The 21,143-nt window shown below is 48.3% G+C and overlaps 1 protein-coding gene across 1 annotated transcript in view; it reads left to right on the top strand.

The window, feature by feature from the left end:
* LOC143301172 (kinesin-like protein KIF18A) overlaps positions 1-21,143 on the top strand; it is a 42,501-nt gene that overhangs the window by 18,486 nt on the left and 2,872 nt on the right. Inside the window, exons 15-19 of the mRNA XM_076615265.1 lie at positions 6,293-6,355; positions 7,596-8,705; positions 9,149-9,251; positions 10,523-10,677; positions 20,611-20,734. Of these exons, the coding sequence (XP_076471380.1) occupies positions 6,293-6,355; positions 7,596-8,705; positions 9,149-9,251; positions 10,523-10,677; positions 20,611-20,734 (1,555 nt within the window). The remainder of the gene's footprint in view (positions 1-6,292; positions 6,356-7,595; positions 8,706-9,148; positions 9,252-10,522; positions 10,678-20,610; positions 20,735-21,143) is intronic.

Below are 21,143 nucleotides of genomic sequence, written 5' to 3'. Positions count from 1 at the left end.
GCTCACTTTGAACACTGTTCATTTCTCCACAACATCCCTCTGGTTACCACTTCAGGTACACCACTCACTGCATCACCTGCTGCTCACTTTGAACACTTTTCATCTCCATCATCAACATCCCTCTGGTGACCACTTCAGGTACACCACTCACTGCATCACCTGCTGCTCACTTTGAACACTTTTCATCTCCATCATCAACATCCCTCTGGTGACCACTTCAGGTACACCACTCACTGCATCACCTGCTGCTCACTTTGAACACTTTTCATTTCTCCACAACATCCCTCTGGTGACCACTTCAGGTACACCACTCACTGCATCACCTGCTGCTCACTTTGAACACTGTTCATCTCCATCATCAACATCCCTCTGGTTACCACTTCAGGTACACCACTCACTGCATCACCTGCTGCTCACTTTGAACACTGTTCATCTCCATCATCAACATCCCTCTGGTGACCACTTCAGGTACACCACTCACTGCATCACCTGCTGCTCACTTTGAACACTTTTCATTTCTCCACAACATCCCTCTGGTTACTACTTCAGGTACACCACTCACTGCATCACCTGCTGCTCACTTTGAACACTGTTCATCTCCATCATCAACATCCCTCTGGTTACCACTTCAGGTACACCACTCACTGCATCACCTGCTGCTCACTTTGAACACTGTTCATTTCTCCACAACATCCCTCTGGTTACCACTTCAGGTACACCACTCACTGCATCACCTGCTGCTCACTTTGAACACTGTTCATCTCCATCATCAACATCCCTCTGGTTACCACTTCAGGTACACCACTCACTGCATCACCTGCTGCTCACTTTGAACACTTTTCATTTCTCCACAACATCCCTCTGGTGACCACTTCAGGTACACCACTCACTGCATCACCTGCTGCTCACTTTGAACACTTTTCATCTCCATCATCAACATCCCTCTGGTGACCACTTCAGGTACACCACTCACTGCATCACCTGCTGCTCACTTTGAACACTTTTCATTTCTCCACAACATCCCTCTGGTGACCACTTCAGGTACACCACTCACTGCATCACCTGCTGCTCACTTTGAACACTTTTCATCTCCATCATCAACATCCCTCTGGTTACCAATTCAGGTACACCACTCACTGCATCACCTGCTGCTCACTTTGAACACTTTTCATTTCTCCACAACATCCCTCTGGTGACCACTTCAGGTACACCACTCACTGCATCACCTGCTGCTCACTTTGAACACTGTTCATCTCCATCATCAACATCCCTCTGGTGACCACTTCAGGTACACCACTCACTGCATCACCTGCTGCTCACTTTGAACACTTTTCATCTCCATCATCAACATCCCTCTGGTGACCACTTCAGGTACACCACTCACTGCATCACCTGCTGCTCACTATGAACACTTTTCATTTCTCCACAACATCCCTCTGGTTACCAATTCAGGTACACCACTCACTGCATCACCTGCTGCTCACTTTGAACACTTTTCATCTCCATCATCAACATCCCTCTGGTGACCACTTCAGGTACACCACTCACTGCATCACCTGCTGCTCACTTTGAACACTGTTCATCTCCATCATCAACATCCCTCTGGTGACCACTTCAGGTACACCACTCACTGCATCACCTGCTGCTCACTTTGAACACTTTTCATCTCCATCATCAACATCCCTCTGGTGACCACTTCAGGTACACCACTCACTGCATCACCTGCTGCTCACTTTGAACACTGTTCATCTCCATCATCAACATCCCTCTGGTGACCACTTCAGGTACACCACTCACTGCATCACCTGCTGCTCACTTTGAACACTTTTCATTTCTCCACAACATCCCTCTGGTGACCACTTCAGGTACACCACTCACTGCATCACCTGCTGCTCACTTTGAACACTGTTCATCTCCATCATCAACATCCCTCTGGTGACCACTTCAGGTACACCACTCACTGCATCACCTGCTGCTCACTTTGAACACTTTTCATTTCTCCACAACATCCCTCTGGTGACCACTTCAGGTACACCACTCACTGCATCACCTGCTGCTCACTTTGAACACTTTTCATTTCTCCACAACATCCCTCTGGTGACCACTTCAGGTACACCACTCACTGCATCACCTGCTGCTCACTTTGAACACTTTTCATTTCTCCACAACATCCCTCTGGTGACCACTTCAGGTACACCACTCACTGCATCACCTGCTGCTCACTTTGAACACTGTTCATCTCCATCATCAACATCCCTCTGGTGACCACTTCAGGTACACCACTCACTGCATCACCTGCTGCTCACTTTGAACACTTTTCATTTCTCCACAACATCCCTCTGGTGACCACTTCAGGTACACCACTCACTGCATCACCTGCTGCTCACTTTGAACACTTTTCATCTCCATCATCAACATCCCTCTGGTGACCACTTCAGGTACACCACTCACTGCATCACCTGCTGCTCACTTTGAACACTTTTCATTTCTCCACAACATCCCTCTGGTTACCAATTCAGGTACACCACTCACTGCATCACCTGCTGCTCACTTTGAACACTTTTCATCTCCATCATCAACATCCCTCTGGTGACCACTTCAGGTACACCACTCACTGCATCACCTGCTGCTCACTTTGAACACTGTTCATCTCCATCATCAACATCCCTCTGGTGACCACTTCAGGTACACCACTCACTGCATCACCTGCTGCTCACTTTGAACACTTTTCATTTCTCCACAACATCCCTCTGGTGACCACTTCAGGTACACCACTCACTGCATCACCTGCTGCTCACTTTGAACACTGTTCATTTCTCCACAACATCCCTCTGGTGACCACTTCAGGTACACCACTCACTGCATCACCTGCTGCTCACTTTGAACACTTTTCATTTCTCCACAACATCCCTCTGGTGACCACTTCAGGTACACCACTCACTGCATCACCTGCTGCTCACTTTCAACACTTGATTTTTCCACAAAGCATGCAGGATTTTTTTATTTTTTTATTTTTTTTTTTACACGTTGTACTATTAAAAAAAAAAGAAAAAAAAAGTTTCCACTACCCCGTCAACCTCCACCCCAAAAGAGTTCCATGTGAACACAGCATGATCAAAATGAAAATTATATATTTTCCAACACTGCACAGATATCTGGATAACTTATCTATCAGTTTTGACAACAAGAGAAACATATTAAATATTATCATTATCTTTTATTTATACATGCATTATATCACATTTTCCTACAATGTCCAGTGTATCTGGGTAACTTTTTATATTATTTTTGACAAAAATCGAAACAGGTTACATAACATATTTATATATATGCATGTGTACTTTGTCATTTCAACAACCACACCCTCTCTGCCCTCACACATGATCATCATCATCATAACCCATGTGTACTTTGTCATTTCAACAACCACACCCTTCCTACCCTCACACATGATGATCATCATCATAACCCATGTGTACTTTGTCATTTTAACAACCACACCCTCTCTGCCCTCACACATGATCATCATCATCATAACCCATGTGTACTTTGTCATTTCAACAACCACACCCTCTCTACCCTCACACATGATCATTGTCATCATAACCCATGTGTACTTTGTCATTTCAACAACCACACCCTCTCTGCCCTCACACATGATCATCATCATCATAACCCATGTGTACTTTGTCATTTCAACAACCACACCCTCTCTGCCCTCACACATGATCATCATCATCATAACCCATGTGTACTTTGTCATTTCAACAACCACACCCTCTCTGCCCTCACACATGATCATCATCATCATAACCCATGTGTACTTTGTCATTTCAACAACCACACCCTCTCTGCCCTCACACATGATCATCATCATCATAACCCATGTGTACTTTGTCATTTCAACAACCACACCCTCTCTGCCCTCACACAAGATCATCGTCATCATAACCCATGTGTACTTTGTCATTTCAACAACCACACCCTTCCTACCCTCACACATGATCATTGTCATCATAACCCATGTGTACTTTGTCATTTCAACAACCACACCCTTCCTACCCTCACACATGATCATTGTCATCATAACCCATGTGTACTTTGTCATTTCAACAACCACACCCTTCCTACCCTCACACATGATCATTGTCATCATAACCCATGTGTACTTTGTCATTTCAACAACCACACCCTCTCTACCCTCACACATGATCATTGTCAACATAACCCATGTGTACTTTGTCATTTCAACAACCACACCCTCTCTACCCTCACACATGATCATTGTCATCATAACCCATGTATACTTTGTCATTTCAACAACCACACCCTCTCTGCCCTCACACATGATCATTGTCATCATAACCCATGTGTACTTTGTCATTTCAACAACCACACCCTCTCTGCCCTCACACATGATCATTGTCATCATAACCCATGTGTACTTTGTCATTTCAACAACCACACCCTCTCTACCCTCACACATGATCATTGTCATCATAACCCATGTGTACTTTGTCATTTCAACAACCACACCCTCTCTACCCTCACACATGATCATCATCATCATAACCCATGTGTACTTTGTCATTTCAACAACCACACCCTCTCTGCCCTCACACATGATCATCATCATCATAACCCATGTGTACTTTGTCATTTCAACAACCACACCCTCTCTACCCTCACACATGATCATCGTCATCATAACCCATGTGTACTTTGTCATTTCAACAACCACACCCTCTCTACCCTCACACATGATCATTGTCATCATAACCCATGTGTACTTTGTCATTTCAACAACCACACCCTTCCTACCCTCACACATGATCATTGTCATCATAACCCATGTGTACTTTGTCATTTCAACAACCACACCCTCTCTGCCCTCACACATGATCATTGTCATCATAACCCATGTGTACTTTGTCATTTCAACAACCACACCCTCTCTGCCCTCACACATGATCATCATCATCATAACCCATGTGTACTTTGTCATTTCAACAACCACACCCTCTCTGCCCTCACACATGATCATTGTCATCATAACCCATGTGTACTTTGTCATTTCAACAACCACACCCTCTCTACCCTCACACATGATCATTGTCATCATAACCCATGTGTACTTTGTCATTTCAACAACCACACCCTCTCTACCCTCACACATGATCATTGTCATCATAACCCATGTGTACTTTGTCATTTCAACAACCACACCCTCTCTACCCTCACACATGATCATTGTCATCATAACCCATGTGTACTTTGTCATTTCAACAACCACACCCTCTCTACCCTCACACATGATCATTGTCATCATAACCCATGTGTACTTTGTCATTTCAACAACCACACCCTCTCTACCCTCACACATGATCATTGTCATCATAACCCATGTGTACTTTGTCATTTCAACAACCACACCCTCTCTACCCTCACACATGATCATTTTCATCATAACCCATGTGTACTTTGTCATTTCAACAACCACACCCTCTCTACCCTCACACATGATCATTGTCATCATAACCCATGTGTACTTTGTCATTTCAACAACCACACCCTCTCTGCCCTCACACATGATCATTGTCATCATAACCCATGTGTACTTTGTCATTTCAACAACCACACCCTTCCTACCCTCACACATGATCATTGTCATCATAACCCATGTGTACTTTGTCATTTCAACAACCACACCCTCTCTACCCTCACACATGATCATTGTCATCATAACCCATGTGTACTTTGTCATTTCAACAACCACACCCTTCCTACCCTCACACATGATCATTGTCATCATAACCCATGTGTACTTTGTCATTTCAACAACCACACCCTTCCTACCCTCACACATGATCATTGTCAACATAACCCATGTGTACTTTGTCATTTCAACAACCACACCCTCTCTACCCTCACACATGATCATTGTCATCATAACCCATGTGTACTTTGTCATTTCAACAACCACACCCTCTCTACCCTCACACATGATCATTGTCATCATAACCCATGTGTACTTTGTCATTTCAACAACCACACCCTTCCTACCCTCACACATGATCATTGTCATCATAACCCATGTGTACTTTGTCATTTCAACAACCACACCCTCTCTACCCTCACACATGATCATTGTCATCATAACCCTCCAACCCCCATCCCCTGTCTGTCACACACAATCCTTCATTGATCGAATGGTGTTCACTTCTTAATCTGAGCTTTCCTTAATCCACATCCAATTGGCTGCTGATGACGGACGTTTGTGCGACTGTTCCAGGTGTGGCGTTCAACAGAGTGCCCTCCCCTGGTCACCCACCTGCCCGTCTTTCAGCACACGCTGGTCAGTTCATGGTGACTCCTTACCTCACCCGCCTGTGGATTCCTCTCTCTCTGTCTCCTTCCAGTCTGTCTTCTGCATAAAAACCAAAAATATCACAACTCATAGTAGAAAAATGTACAAACGAACACACACACACACACGCTCATGCACACGCACAATTTGGCTGCAGCAAGAGTGAAAGAATGTCCACCATATGCCGGTAACCATGAACATAAGGATCAGCACAGATTGAGTGCAGGTGATACATTTCAACCCTGCAGCCTGGGGTCCCCCCCCACAGACAGAACAGTAAAACATGACAACAACACGTACAGAAAGATGGAAAGACAGAGACAGCTGAACAGGACTTTGTTGAATGGTGTGGTCATCCAGCGCTTGTTGACCTAAGTCATTGTCTCTTTATACAAGTATGATTTGCCTGTAAAAAAACACTACTCGCCGAGAGTCAAAACATGTCGCTTGCTGTGGAAAGCACTACTTGCCGAGAGTCAAAACATGTCGCTTGCTGTGGAAAGCACTACTTGCCGAGAGTCAAAACATGTCGCTTGCTGTGGAAAGCACTACTTGCCGAGAGTCAAAACATGTCACTTGCTGTGGAAAGCACTACTTGCCGAGAGTCAAAACATGTCGCTTGCTGTGGAAAGCACTACTTGCCGAGAGTCAAAACATGTCGCTTGCTGTGGAAAACACTACTTGCCGAGAGTCAAAACATGTCGCTTGCTGTGGAAAGCACTACTTGCCAAGAGTCAAAACATGTCGCTTGCTGTGGAAAGCACTACTTGCCAAGAGTCAAAACATGTCGCTTGCTGTGGAATACACTACTTGCTGAGAGTCAAAACAGCCAGTCACAGTATAATAAATGATGATGTGGATTCTTACATAGCGCCTATGTTCGATCGTAGACCAAGCTCTAAGCGCTTTACAAACACTGGGTCATTTGCACCACAGGGTGCCTACCTGGGTAGAGTCGACTGACGGCTGCCACTGGTTGCTCACCATTCGTTTTCAGTATAATGACAGCTAATGTTTCAATCCAAGATAGCAATGTTTTGAGTGACGTGATGTCCTTGGTCAGACAGTGACCCCCTAACAGCTGTGTGCTGCTGTGTTGCAGGTCCTGTGATGTCCTTGGTCAGACAGTGACCCCCTAACAGCTGTGTGCTGCTGTGTGTTGCAGGTCCTGTGATGTCCTTGGTCAGACAGTGACCCCCTAACAGCTGTGTGCTGCTGTGTGTTGCAGGTCCTGTGATGTCCACCTCTCTGCCTGCCTCACTGCCCAGTCCTGCCCCCTCTGTACCCTGCAGTCAGCAGCGTCTGCTGGGCCACCTGCCCCCTCCCACTGCAGGCCCTTCCCCGGCTCCAGGGGGAACACAGGGCGCCGTGCTGATGGACATCTCCAACCGTCTCCCTGACAACCAGGACAGGGGGTGTGGCTACAGCCCCAGCAGCACGGTGTATGCCGGCCACACCCCCAACCCCAAGAAACTGATACATGGTGCAAACACACACAGCACCGGTCACCACCCCCAACCCACACCGGTTGCTGAGGGCAGTGACGCACACCCCCACACAGGGCACTGTCTGACAGCTGTGTCCAGGCCGCCCCCTCCCAGCCAGTCACTGAATGAAACGTTCTCTCTGGACGGCAGTGTGGTGGGTGTGGACAGCAGTGTGGAGAGCAGTGTGGGCTGTACAGTGGTGCTGAAGGGCCCCTCCCACCTGTGCCTGCCTGTGGTGGACAACCAGCAGTCCTGTGGCCACCAACACAGTGCAGGTGGACTCCACGCGGACACTTCACTGGTTCGGTGTGAGGGCCGAGGTGAGCCACACCACGTGATGAGGTCAGCCCCAGGGTCAGTGTTGGGGTCGTCAGGGTCAGAGGGAGTGGGTGTGGAGAGTGGGGGCTCGCAGCGCTGCCAGACTTCAGGCGCCGGGTATGAGGACAGGACGGACAGGACCGGCGCACCACCGCCACGCACACTGTGTGCCCTCAACCAGGAGAATGAAACTATTGAAAGGCCTCAGCAAAAGTCTCAGTCCTCTGCCAGCACACTGTCTGCCCTCAACCAGGAGAACGAAAGGCCTCAACAAAAGCCTGAGTCTTCTGCCAGCACATTCTCTGCCCTCAACCAGGAGAACAGAAGACATCAGCAAAAGCCTCAGTCCACTGCCAGCATACTGTCTGCTCTCAACCAGGAGAATGAAAGGCCTCAGCAGAAACCTCAGTCCACTGCCAGCACGCTGTCTGCCCTCAACCAGGAGAATGAAAGGCCTCAGCAAAAGGCTCAGTCCACTGCCAGGAGGTCCATCAACTTTGGTGGAGTGCAGTGTGAATCCACCCCAGTCAGAGGTAACTTGTGGCTGTGGGATGTGTCTACACTCCAGTTTCCACTGTTGTTTTCTTGTGTGTGCTTTTATCTGTGTCAGATCAGCTGCCACTAGTGTTGGGAACTTTACATCACATTTTTTCACATGTTCCTGTTGACTTCATGTAGAGATGGAACTTGTGGCTGGTGAGAAATACTGGCATGGACTGTGGATGAGGTTGAGTTTTTTCTTAACATGCTGCATGTGTTGGAATGCTGTTTTCTGATGTTTAATACAACAAAAGTGCAGCCCCTCAGTTCATACTATAGAATGATACAAACACCTCCATGGGGTTAGTCTTAACTTTATTGAAAAGGAATTATTAGCCAGTTTTGCTCTGCAGTTTATGAAGAAAAAACAACCAATATTGTGTTGTCAGCAGTGAAGATGTGTTTAGGTGGATCAAAAGATTGTGTGTGCTTGCAGTGGAGGGCAAGTCCTATGCTGATGCTGTGCGAACTCCCACCCCCCCTCGTCAGCCACTGAGCACGTTGAACTGTAACTCTCCACAGCTCCACACCACCAGCATGTAAGTCACTTTGTAACACACTTTGTAACACACTGGACTGTAACTCTCCACACCAACAACCTGTACGTCACTGCAACACTTTGTAACACACTGTAACACTTTGTAACACGCTGTACTGTAACTGCACAGCACCAGCATGTAAGTCACTACAACACTTTGTAACACACAGGACTGTAACTCTCCACACCAGCAACCTGTAAGTCAGTGCAACACTTTGTAACACAATTATGTTATAATCTGTCAGCAGGTAACATGAAGTCATTTGACTTACCAAAAGGAAAAATTGATATACTAGTGTATTTGTGAAAGTTATAACTTAAACATGCATACAAAAACGATAGATGCACATGAATACATGCATGGATGTTACACACACACACACACACACACACACAGAGAACCACACATACCCCCCATACCCCCACAAACACACAGCCCTACCCACACCACATCCGCACTGTAAAGTTTACTGTACAGGTGATGAACTGTACCATTCTATCTGTCCCCTACCCACACCACATCCACACTGTAAAGTTTACTGTACAGGTGATGAACTGTGGCATTCTATCTGTCCCCTACCCACACCACATCCACACTGTAAAGTTTACTGTACAGGTGATGAACTGTACAATTCTATCTGTCCCCTACCCACACCACATCCGCACTGTAAAGTTTACTGTACAGGTGATGAACTGTGGCATTCTATCTGTTCCCTACCCACACCACATCCACACTGTAAAGTTTACTGTACAGGTGATGAACTGTACAATTCTATCTGTCCCCTACCCACACCACATCCGCACTGTAAAGTTTACTGTACAGGTGATGAACTGTGGCATTCTATCTGTCCCCTACCCACACCACATCCACACTGTAAAGTTTACTGTACAGGTGATGAACTGTGGCATTCTATCTGTCCCCTACCCACACCACATCCACACTGTAAAGTTTACTGTACAGGTGATGAACTGTACCATTCTATCTGTCCCCTACCCACACCACATCCACACTGTAAAGTTTACTGTACAGGTGATGAACTGTACCATTCTATCTGTTCCCTACCCACACCACATCCACACTGTAAAGTTTACTGTACAGGTGATGAACTGTGGCATTCTATCTGTCCCCTACCCACACCACATCCACACTGTAAAGTTTACTGTACAGGTGATGAACTGTGGCATTCTATCTGTCCCCTACCCACACCACATCCACACTGTAAAGTTTACTGTACAGGTGATGAACTGTACCATTCTATCTGTTCCCTACAGGCCAGGAGGGGATCAGCAGACCCCCAGGAGTGCAGGTCGCAGTGTGTACCTGCCAGGACCTCAGGCCCTGGACAACATGAGACGTCTGAAACAGCTGGGGATGCCGTCCCTGGTGGAGAGTCTGGTGACTGGGCACAGGTCCTCCGGTCAGTCAGGTACTGCTGGCTTCAGTGTGTGTCTTGTTGACTCTTTCTGTGTGACATAACAGTAATCAGTGTTCACAGGTCACAGGTCTGATTTCTCTGACTGCTGACTTCAGTGTGTGTCTTGTTGACTCTTTCTGTGTGACATAACAGTAATCAGTGTTCACAGGTCACAGGTCTGATTTCTCTGACTGCTGACTTCAGTGTGTGTCTTGTTGACTCTTTCTGTGTGACATAACAGTAATCAGTGTTCACAGGTCACAGGTCTGATTTCTCTGACTGCTGACTTCAGTGTGTGTCTTGTGACTCTTTCTGTGTGACATAACAGTAATCAGTGTTCACAGGTCACAGGTCTGATTTCTCTGACTGCTGGCTTCAGTGTGTGTCTTGTGACTCTTTCTGTGTGACATAACAGTAATCAGTGTTCACAGGTCACAGGTCTGATTTCTCTTACTGCTGACTTCAGTGTGTGTCTTGTTGACTCTTTCTGTGTGACATAACAGTAATCAGTGTTCACAGGTCACAGGTCTGATTTCTCTTACTGCTGACTTCAGTGTGTGTCTTGTGACTCTTTCTGTGTGACATAACAGTAATCAGTGTTCACAGGTCACAGGTCTGATTTCTCTTACTGCTGACTTCAGTGTGCACAGACCTGTCTTGTGAGGTGTGTGTTGTCTCATCATTATTTCTGACCAGTGTTGGTGTGGTGAATCACAGTGCATTCATTTGAACATGATACTGGAAATAGAGGTAAACATTTGTCTAAATTTCTTGAAATGTATGCTGATTTTGCTCTGCATTTTATGAAATTACCTTGAAACAGTAGGCCTGGAATGTTGACCTGACCACTTTGGTGGCTGCAGCCTCAGAGTGCTGGGCATGTTGGCAGACAGTGCAGAAGGCCTCTCCATGTTTGAAGAGACGCCCTGCATTCAGAGGCCAAGAGACTTGTTGAGAAAGGCCCAAAGACAGACAGACAGACCAGCCAATGTCAGACTTCAGCTGTGCACATTGTGGGAGAGACTGTCACTCCTGTATTGGTCTGTCCAGCCACACCCCACGCTGTATCTGTCATCACGTGGGGTGCGGCTCCATAGTCTCTCAGATGTCTTCCACATGAAGGTCCTGTAAAAGATGGCTGTACGACCTGTCATGATCCCAGTGGATCAGTCCCTCTATACAGATGTGGTGCTGTCTGAAGCACCTTGCAGTGACTAGACAATAGACCAGTGACAACAAGACAGATGTGGTGTGTGTGTGTTGTCATACAGTACAGTCCTCACCTGTGGTGTGTCAGGTGTCAGTGTGTGTTGTCATACAGTACAGTCCTCACCTGTGGTGTGTCAGGTGTCAGTGTGTGTTGGCATACAGTACAGTCCTCACCTGTGGTGTGTCAGGTGTCAGTGTGTGTTGTCATACAGTACAGTCCTCACCTGTGGTGTGTCAGGTGTCAGTGTGTGTTGTCATACAGTACAGTCCTCACCTGTGGTGTGTCAGGTGTCAGTGTGTGTTGTCATACAGTACAGTCCTCACCTGTGGTGTGTCAGGTGTCAGTGTGTGTTGTCATACAGTACAGTCCTCACCTGTGGTGTGTCAGGTGTCAGTGTGTGTTGTCATACAGTACAGTCCTCACCTGTGGTGTGTCAGGTGTCTGTGTGTTGTCGTACAGTACAGTCCTCACCTGTGGTGTGTCAGGTGTCAGTGTGTGTTGTCATACAGTACAGTCCTCACCTGTGGTGTGTCAGGTGTCAGTGTGTGTTGTCATACAGTACAGTCCTCACCTGTGGTGTGTCAGGTGTCAGTGTGTGTTGTCATACAGTACAGTCCTCACCTGTGGTGTGTCAGGTGTCAGTGTGTGTTGTCATACAGTACAGTCCTCACCTGTGGTGTGTCAGGTGTCAGTGTGTGTTGTCATACAGTACAGTCCTCACCTGTGGTTTGTCAGGTGTCAGTGTGTGTTGTCATACAGTACAGTCCTCACCTGTGGTGTGTCAGTGTGTTGTCATACAGTACAGTCCTCACCTGTGGTGTGTCAGGTGTCAGTGTGTTGTCATACAGTACAGTCCTCACCTGTGGTGTGTCAGGTGTCAGTGTGTGTTGTCATACAGTACAGTCCTCACCTGTGGTGTGTCAGGTGTCAGTGTGTTGTCATACAGTACAGTCCTCACCTGTGGTGTGTCAGGTGTCAGTGTGTTGTCATACAGTACATTCCTCACCTGTGGTGTGTCAGGTGTCAGTGTGTGTTGTCATACAGTACAGTCCTCACCTGTGGTGTGTCAGGTGTCAGTGTGTGTTGTCATACAGTACAGTCCTCACCTGTGGTGTGTCAGGTGTCAGTGTGTGTTGTCATACAGTACAGTCCTCACCTGTGATGTGTCAGGTGTCAGTGTGTGTTGGCATACAGTACAGTCCTCACCTGTGGTGTGTCAGGTGTCAGTGTGTGTCGTCATACAGTACAGTCCTCACCTGTGGTGTGTCAGGTGTCAGTGTGTGTCGTCATACAGTACAGTCCTCACCTGTGGTGTGTCAGGTGTCAGTGTGTGTTGTCATACAGTACAGTCCTCACCTGTGGTGTGTCAGGTGTCAGTGTGTGTCGTCATACAGTACAGTCCTCACCTGTGGTGTGTCAGGTGTCAGTGTGTGTTGTCATACAGTACAGTCCTCACCTGTGGTGTGTCAGGTGTCAGTGTGTGTTGTCATACAGTACAGTCCTCACCTGTGGTGTGTCAGGTGTCAGTGTGTGTTGTCATACAGTACAGTCCTCACCTGTGGTGTGTCAGGTGTCAGTGTGTGTTGTCATACAGTACAGTCCTCACCTGTGGTGTGTCAGGTGTCAGTGTGTGTTGTCATACAGTACAGTCCTCACCTGTGGTGTGTCAGGTGTCAGTGTGTGTTGTCATACAGTACAGTCCTCACCTGTGGTGTGTCAGGTGTCAGTGTGTGTTGTCATACAGTACAGTCCTCACCTGTGGTGTGTCAGGTGTCAGTGTGTGTTGTCATACAGTACAGTCCTCACCTGTGGTGTGTCAGGTGTCAGTGTGTGTTGTCATACAGTACAGTCCTCACCTGTGGTGTGTCAGGTGTCAGTGTGTGTTGTCATACAGTACAGTCCTCACCTGTGGTGTGTCAGGTGTCAGTGTGTTGTCATACAGTACAGTCCTCACCTGTGGTGTGTCAGGTGTCAGTGTGTGTTGGCATACAGTACAGTCCTCACCTGTGGTGTGTCAGGTGTCAGTGTGTGTTGTCATACAGTACAGTCCTCACCTGTGGTGTGTCAGGTGTCAGTGTGTGTTGTCATACAGTACAGTCCTCACCTGTGGTGTGTCAGGTGTCAGTGTGTGTTGTCATACAGTACAGTCCTCACCTGTGGTGTGTCAGGTGTCAGTGTGTGTTGTCATACAGTACAGTCCTCACCTGTGGTGTGTCAGGTGTCAGTGTGTGTTGTCATACAGTACAGTCCTCACCTGTGGTGTGTCAGGTGTCAGTGTGTGTTGTCATACAGTACAGTCCTCACCTGTGGTGTGTCAGGTGTCAGTGTGTGTTGTCATACAGTACAGTCCTCACCTGTGGTGTGTCAGGTGTCAGTGTGTGTTGTCATACAGTACAGTCCTCACCTGTGGTGTGTCAGGTGTCAGTGTGTGTTGTCATACAGTACAGTCCTCACCTGTGGTGTGTCAGGTGTCAGTGTGTGTTGTCATACAGTACAGTCCTCACCTGTGGTGTGTCAGGTGTCAGTGTGTGTTGTCATACAGTACAGTCCTCACCTGTGGTGTGTCAGGTGTCAGTGTGTGTTGTCATACAGTACAGTCCTCACCTGTGGTGTGTCAGGTGTCAGTGTGTGTGTCATACAGTACAGTCCTCACCTGTGGTGTGTCAGGTGTCAGTGTGTGTTGTCATACAGTACAGTCCTCACCTGTGGTGTGTCAGGTGTCAGTGTGTGTTGTCATACAGTACAGTCCTCACCTGTGGTGTGTCAGGTGTCAGTGTGTGTTGTCATACAGTACAGTCCTCACCTGTGGTGTGTCAGGTGTCAGTGTGTGTTGTCATACAGTACAGTCCTCACCTGTGGTGTGTCAGGTGTCAGTGTGTGTTGTCATACAGTACAGTCCTCACCTGTGGTGTGTCAGGTGTCAGTGTGTGTTGTCATACAGTACAGTCCTCACCTGTGGTGTGTCAGGTGTCAGTGTGTTGGCATACAGTACAGTCCTCACCTGTGGTGTGTCAGGTGTCAGTGTGTGTTGTCATACAGTACAGTCCTCACCTGTGGTGTGTCAGGTGTCAGTGTGTGTTGTCATACAGTACAGTCCTCACCTGTGGTGTGTCAGGTGTCAGTGTGTGTTGTCATACAGTACAGTCCTCACCTGTGGTGTGTCAGGTGTCAGTGTGTGTTGTCATACAGTACAGTCCTCACCTGTGATGTGTCAGGTGTCAGTGTGTTGTCATACAGTACAGTCCTCACCTGTGATGTGTCAGGTGTCTGTGTGTTGTCGTACAGTACACCTCCCTCACCTGTGGTGTGTCAGGTGTCAGTGTGTGTTGTCATACAGTACAGTCCTCACCTGTGGTGTGTCAGGTGTCAGTGTGTGTTGGCATACAGTACAGTCCTCACCTGTGGTGTGTCAGGTGTCAGTGTGTGTTGTCATACAGTACAGTCCTCACCTGTGGTGTGTCAGGTGTCAGTGTGTGTTGTCATACAGTACAGTCCCTCACCTGTGGTGTGTCAGGTGTCAGTGTGTGTTGTCATACAGTACAGTCCTCACCTGTGGTGTGTCAGTGTGTGTTGTCATACAGTACAGTCCTCACCTGTGGTGTGTCAGGTGTCAGTGTGTGTTGTCGTACAGTACAGTCCTCACCTGTGGTGTGTCAGGTGTCAGTGTGTTGTCATACAGTACAGTCCTCACCTGTGGTGTGTCAGGTGTCAGTGTGTGTTGTCATACAGTACAGTCCTCACCTGTGATGTGTCAGGTGTCAGTGTGTGTTGTCATACAGTACAGTCCTCACCTGTGGTGTGTCAGGTGTCAGTGTGTGTTGGCATACAGTACAGTCCTCACCTGTGGTGTGTCAGGTGTCAGTGTGTGTTGGCATACAGTACAGTCCTCACCTGTGGTGTGTTAGGTGTCAGTGTGTTGTCATACAGTACAGTCCTCACCTGTGGTGTGTCAGGTGTCAGTGTGTTGTCATACAGTACAGTCCTCACCTGTGGTGTGTCAGGTGTCAGTGTGTGTTGTCATACAGTACAGTCCTCACCTGTGGTGTGTCAGGTGTCAGTGTGTGTTGTCATACAGTACAGTCCTCACCTGTGGTGTGTCAGGTGTCAGTGTGTGTTGTCATACAGTACAGTCCTCACCTGTGGTGTGTCAGGTGTCAGTGTGTGTTGGCATACAGTACAGTCCTCACCTGTGGTGTGTCAGGTGTCAGTGTGTGTTGTCATACAGTACAGTCCTCACCTGTGGTGTGTCAGGTGTCAGTGTGTGTTGTCATACAGTACAGTCCTCACCTGTGGTGTGTCAGGTGTCAGTGTGTGTTGTCATACAGTACAGTCCTCACCTGTGATGTGTCAGGTGTCAGTGTGTGTTGTCATACAGTACAGTCCTCACCTGTGGTGTGTCAGGTGTCAGTGTGTGTTGTCATACAGTACAGTCCTCACCTGTGGTGTGTCAGGTGTCAGTGTGTGTCGTCATACAGTACATTCCTCACCTGTGATGTGTCAGGTGTCAGTGTGTTGTCATACAGTACAGTCCTCACCTGTGATGTGTCAGGTGTCTGTGTGTTGTCGTACAGTACACCTCCCTCACCTGTGGTGTGTCAGGTGTCAGTGTGTGTTGTCATACAGTACAGTCCTCACCTGTGGTGTGTCAGGTGTCAGTGTGTGTTGGCATACAGTACAGTCCTCACCTGTGGTGTGTCAGGTGTCAGTGTGTGTTGTCATACAGTACAGTCCTCACCTGTGGTGTGTCAGGTGTCAGTGTGTGTTGTCATACAGTACAGTCCTCACCTGTGGTGTGTCAGGTGTCAGTGTGTGTTGTCATACAGTACAGTCCTCACCTGTGGTGTGTCAGGTGTCAGTGTGTTGTCATACAGTACAGTCCTCACCTGTGGTGTGTCAGGTGTCAGTGTGTGTTGTCATACAGTACAGTCCTCACCTGTGGTGTGTCAGGTGTCAGTGTGTGTTGTCATACAGTACAGTCCTCACCTGTGGTGTGTCAGGTGTCAGTGTGTGTTGTCATACAGTACAGTCCTCACCTGTGGTGTGTCAGGTGTCAGTGTGTGTTGTCATACAGTACAGTCCTCACCTGTGGTGTGTCAGGTGTCAGTGTGTGTTGTCATACAGTACAGTCCTCACCTGTGGTGTGTCAGGTGTCTGTGTGTTGTCGTACAGTACACCTCCCTCACCTGTGGTGTGTCAGGTGTCAGTGTGTGTTGTCATACAGTACAGTCCTCACCTGTGGTGTGTCAGGTGTCAGTGTGTGTTGGCATACAGTACAGTCCTCACCTGTGGTGTGTCAGGTGTCAGTGTGTTGTCATACAGTACAGTCCTCACCTGTGATGTGTCAGGTGTCTGTGTGTTGTCGTACAGTACACCTCCCTCACCTGTGGTGTGTCAGGTGTCAGTGTGTGTTGTCATACAGTACAGTCCTCACCTGTGGTGTGTCAGGTGTCAGTGTGTGTTGGCATACAGTACAGTCCTCACCTGTGGTGTGTCAGGTGTCAGTGTGTGTTGGCATACAGTACAGTCCTCACCTGTGGTGTGTCAGGTGTCAGTGTGTGTTGTCATACAGTACAGTCCTCACCTGTGGTGTGTCAGGTGTCAGTGTGTGTTGTCATACAGTACAGTCCTCACCTGTGGTGTGTCAGGTGTCAGTGTGTGTTGTCATACAGTACAGTCCTCACCTGTGGTGTGTCAGGTGTCAGTGTGTGTTGTCATACAGTACAGTCCTCACCTGTGGTGTGTCAGGTGTCAGTGTGTGTTGTCATACAGTACAGTCCTCACCTGTGGTGTGTCAGGTGTCAGTGTGTGTTGTCATACAGTACAGTCCTCACCTGTGGTGTGTCAGGTGTCAGTGTGTGTTGTCATACAGTACAGTCCTCACCTGTGGTGTGTCAGGTGTCAGTGTGTGTTGGCATACAGTACAGTCCTCACCTGTGGTGTGTCAGGTGTCAGTGTGTGTTGTCATACAGTACAGTCCTCACCTGTGGTGTGTCAGGTGTCAGTGTGTTGTCATACAGTACAGTCCTCACCTGTGGTGTGTCAGGTGTCAGTGTGTGTTGTCATACAGTACAGTCCTCACCTGTGGTGTGTCAGGTGTCAGTGTGTTGTCATACAGTACAGTCCTCACCTGTGGTGTGTCAGGTGTCAGTGTGTGTTGTCATACAGTACAGTCCTCACCTGTGGTGTGTCAGGTGTCAGTGTGTGTTGTCATACAGTACAGTCCTCACCTGTGGTGTGTCAGGTGTCAGTGTGTGTTGGCATACAGTACAGTCCTCACCTGTGGTGTGTCAGGTGTCAGTGTGTGTTGTCATACAGTACAGTCCTCACCTGTGGTGTGTCAGGTGTCAGTGTGTGTTGTCATACAGTACAGTCCTCACCTGTGGTGTGTCAGGTGTCAGTGTGTGTTGGCATACAGTACAGTCCTCACCTGTGGTGTGTCAGGTGTCAGTGTGTGTTGTCATACAGTACAGTCCTCACCTGTGGTGTGTCAGGTGTCAGTGTGTGTCGTCATACAGTACAGTCCTCACCTGTGGTGTGTCAGGTGTCAGTGTGTTGTCATACAGTACAGTCCTCACCTGTGGTGTGTCAGGTGTCAGTGTGTTGTCATACAGTACAGTCCTCACCTGTGGTGTGTCAGGTGTCAGTGTGTGTTGGCATACAGTACAGTCCTCACCTGTGGTGTGTCAGGTGTCAGTGTGTGTTGGCATACAGTACATTCCTCACCTGTGGTGTGTCAGGTGTCAGTGTGTGTTGGCATACAGTACAGTCCTCACCTGTGGTGTGTCAGGTGTCAGTGTGTGTTGTCATACAGTACAGTCCTCACCTGTGGTGTGTCAGGTGTCAGTGTGTGTTGTCATACAGTACAGTCCTCACCTGTGGTGTGTCAGGTGTCAGTGTGTGTTGTCATACAGTACAGTCCTCACCTGTGGTGTGTCAGGTGTCAGTGTGTGTTGTCATACAGTACAGTCCTCACCTGTAGTGTGTCAGGTGTCAGTGTGTGTCGTCATACAGTACAGTCCTCACCTGTGGTGTGTCAGGTGTCAGTGTGTGTTGTCATACAGTACATTCCTCACCTGTGGTGTGTCAGGTGTCAGTGTGTGTTGTCATACAGTACAGTCCTCACCTGTGGTGTGTCAGGTGTCAGTGTGTGTTGTCATACAGTACAGTCCTCACCTGTGGTGTGTCAGGTGTCAGTGTGTGTTGTCATACAGTACAGTCCTCACCTGTGGTGTGTCAGGTGTCAGTGTGTGTTGTCATACAGTACAGTCCTCACCTGTGGTGTGTCAGGTGTCAGTGTGTGTTGTCATACAGTACAGTCCTCACCTGTGGTGTGTCAGGTGTCAGTGTGTGTTGTCATACAGTACAGTCCTCACCTGTGATGTGTCAGGTGTCAGTGTGTGTTGGCATACAGTACAGTCCTCACCTGTGGTGTGTCAGGTGTCAGTGTGTTGTCATACAGTACAGTCCTCACCTGTGGTGTGTCAGGTGTCAGTGTGTTGTCATACAGTACAGTCCTCACCTGTGGTGTGTCAGGTGTCAGTGTGTGTTGGCATACAGTACAGTCCTCACCTGTGGTGTGTCAGGTGTCAGTGTGTTGTCATACAGTACAGTCCTCACCTGTGGTGTGTCAGGTGTCAGTGTGTGTTGGCATACAGTACAGTCCTCACCTGTGGTGTGTCAGGTGTCAGTGTGTGTTGTCATACAGTACAGTCCTCACCTGTGGTGTGTCAGGTGTCAGTGTGTGTTGTCATACAGTACAGTCCTCACCTGTGGTGTGTCAGGTGTCAGTGTGTGTTGTCATACAGTACAGTCCTCACCTGTGGTGTGTCAGGTGTCAGTGTGTGTTGTCATACAGTACAGTCCTCACCTGTGGTGTGTCAGGTGTCAGTGTGTTGTCATACAGTACAGTCCTCACCTGTGGTGTGTCAGGTGTCAGTGTGTGTTGTCATACAGTACAGTCCTCACCTGTGGTGTGTCAGGTGTCAGTGTGTTGTCATACAGTACAGTCCTCACCTGTGGTGTGTCAGGTGTCAGTGTGTGTTGTCATACAGTACAGTCCTCACCTGTGGTGTGTCAGGTGTCAGTGTGTGTTGTCATACAGTACAGTCCTCACCTGTGGTGTGTCAGGTGTCAGTGTGTGTTGGCATACAGTACAGTCCTCACCTGTGGTGTGTCAGGTGTCAGTGTGTGTTGTCATACAGTACAGTCCTCACCTGTGGTGTGTCAGGTGTCAGTGTGTGTTGTCATACAGTACATTCCTCACCTGTGGTGTGTCAGGTGTCAGTGTGTGTCGTCATACAGTACAGTCCTCACCTGTGGTGTGTCAGGTGTCAGTGTGTGTTGTCATACAGTACAGTCCTCACCTGTGGTGTGTCAGGTGTCAGTGTGTGTTGTCATACAGTACAGTCCTCACCTGTGGTGTGTCAGGTGTCAGTGTGTTGTCATACAGTACAGTCCTCACCTGTGGTGTGTCAGGTGTCTGTGTGTTGTCGTACAGTACACCTCCCTCACCTGTGGTGTGTCAGGTGTCAGTGTGTGTCGTCATACAGTACAGTCCTCACCTGTGGTGTGTCAGGTGTCAGTGTGTGTTGTCATACAGTACAGTCCTCACCTGTGGTGTGTCAGGTGTCTGTGTGTTGTCATACAGTACACCTCCCTCACCTGTGGTGTGTCAGGTGTCAGTGTGTGTCGTCATACAGCACACCTCCCGTACCTGTGTTGCTGTGGTGTTTCAGGTGTGAGTGAGACCAACAGACCAGGCTACATGCAGCCCACCCAGGCCACAGCTCGCAGAGTGCGGCGCCAGCCTCTGTCCAAAGACGACTGCTTCAACCCTCGCAGGGTGGCGGGCAGGACCCTGTGAGTGTTATCTGCAGTGTGGGTCATCATAGTGTTGTTCTCCTCACAACAGGGAAGTGTATAATGGGCAGCGTTCATGCACAGTACAGACGGTGATACACACAGCAGGTGCTGTAGGTTTTAGTGTTCACCATGATTCATCTTTTCACCCAGGTGCCAGTGGACACCTGACCTCAGTTGGCTTAAAACTGACCCTCACCTTGCTGTGCTGAGCCTTTGATGATGATACGGATGATGATGATGTGGATACTTATGTAGCACCTATCCTTGGTGGGAGACCAAGCTCTATGAGCTTTACAAACAAGGAGTCATTCACCCAACAGGCTGCCTGCCTGGGTAGAGCCGACTGACAGCTGCCATTGAGCGCTCATCATTCGTTTCCTGTGTCATTCAGTCAGGTTCAAGCCAC

Source organism: Babylonia areolata, chromosome 27 (assembly GCF_041734735.1).
Source record: "Babylonia areolata isolate BAREFJ2019XMU chromosome 27, ASM4173473v1, whole genome shotgun sequence".
In the NCBI taxonomy this organism is placed as follows: Eukaryota; Metazoa; Mollusca; class Gastropoda; order Neogastropoda; family Buccinidae; genus Babylonia; species Babylonia areolata.
This window is presented reverse-complemented; position numbering and strand designations above follow the sequence as displayed.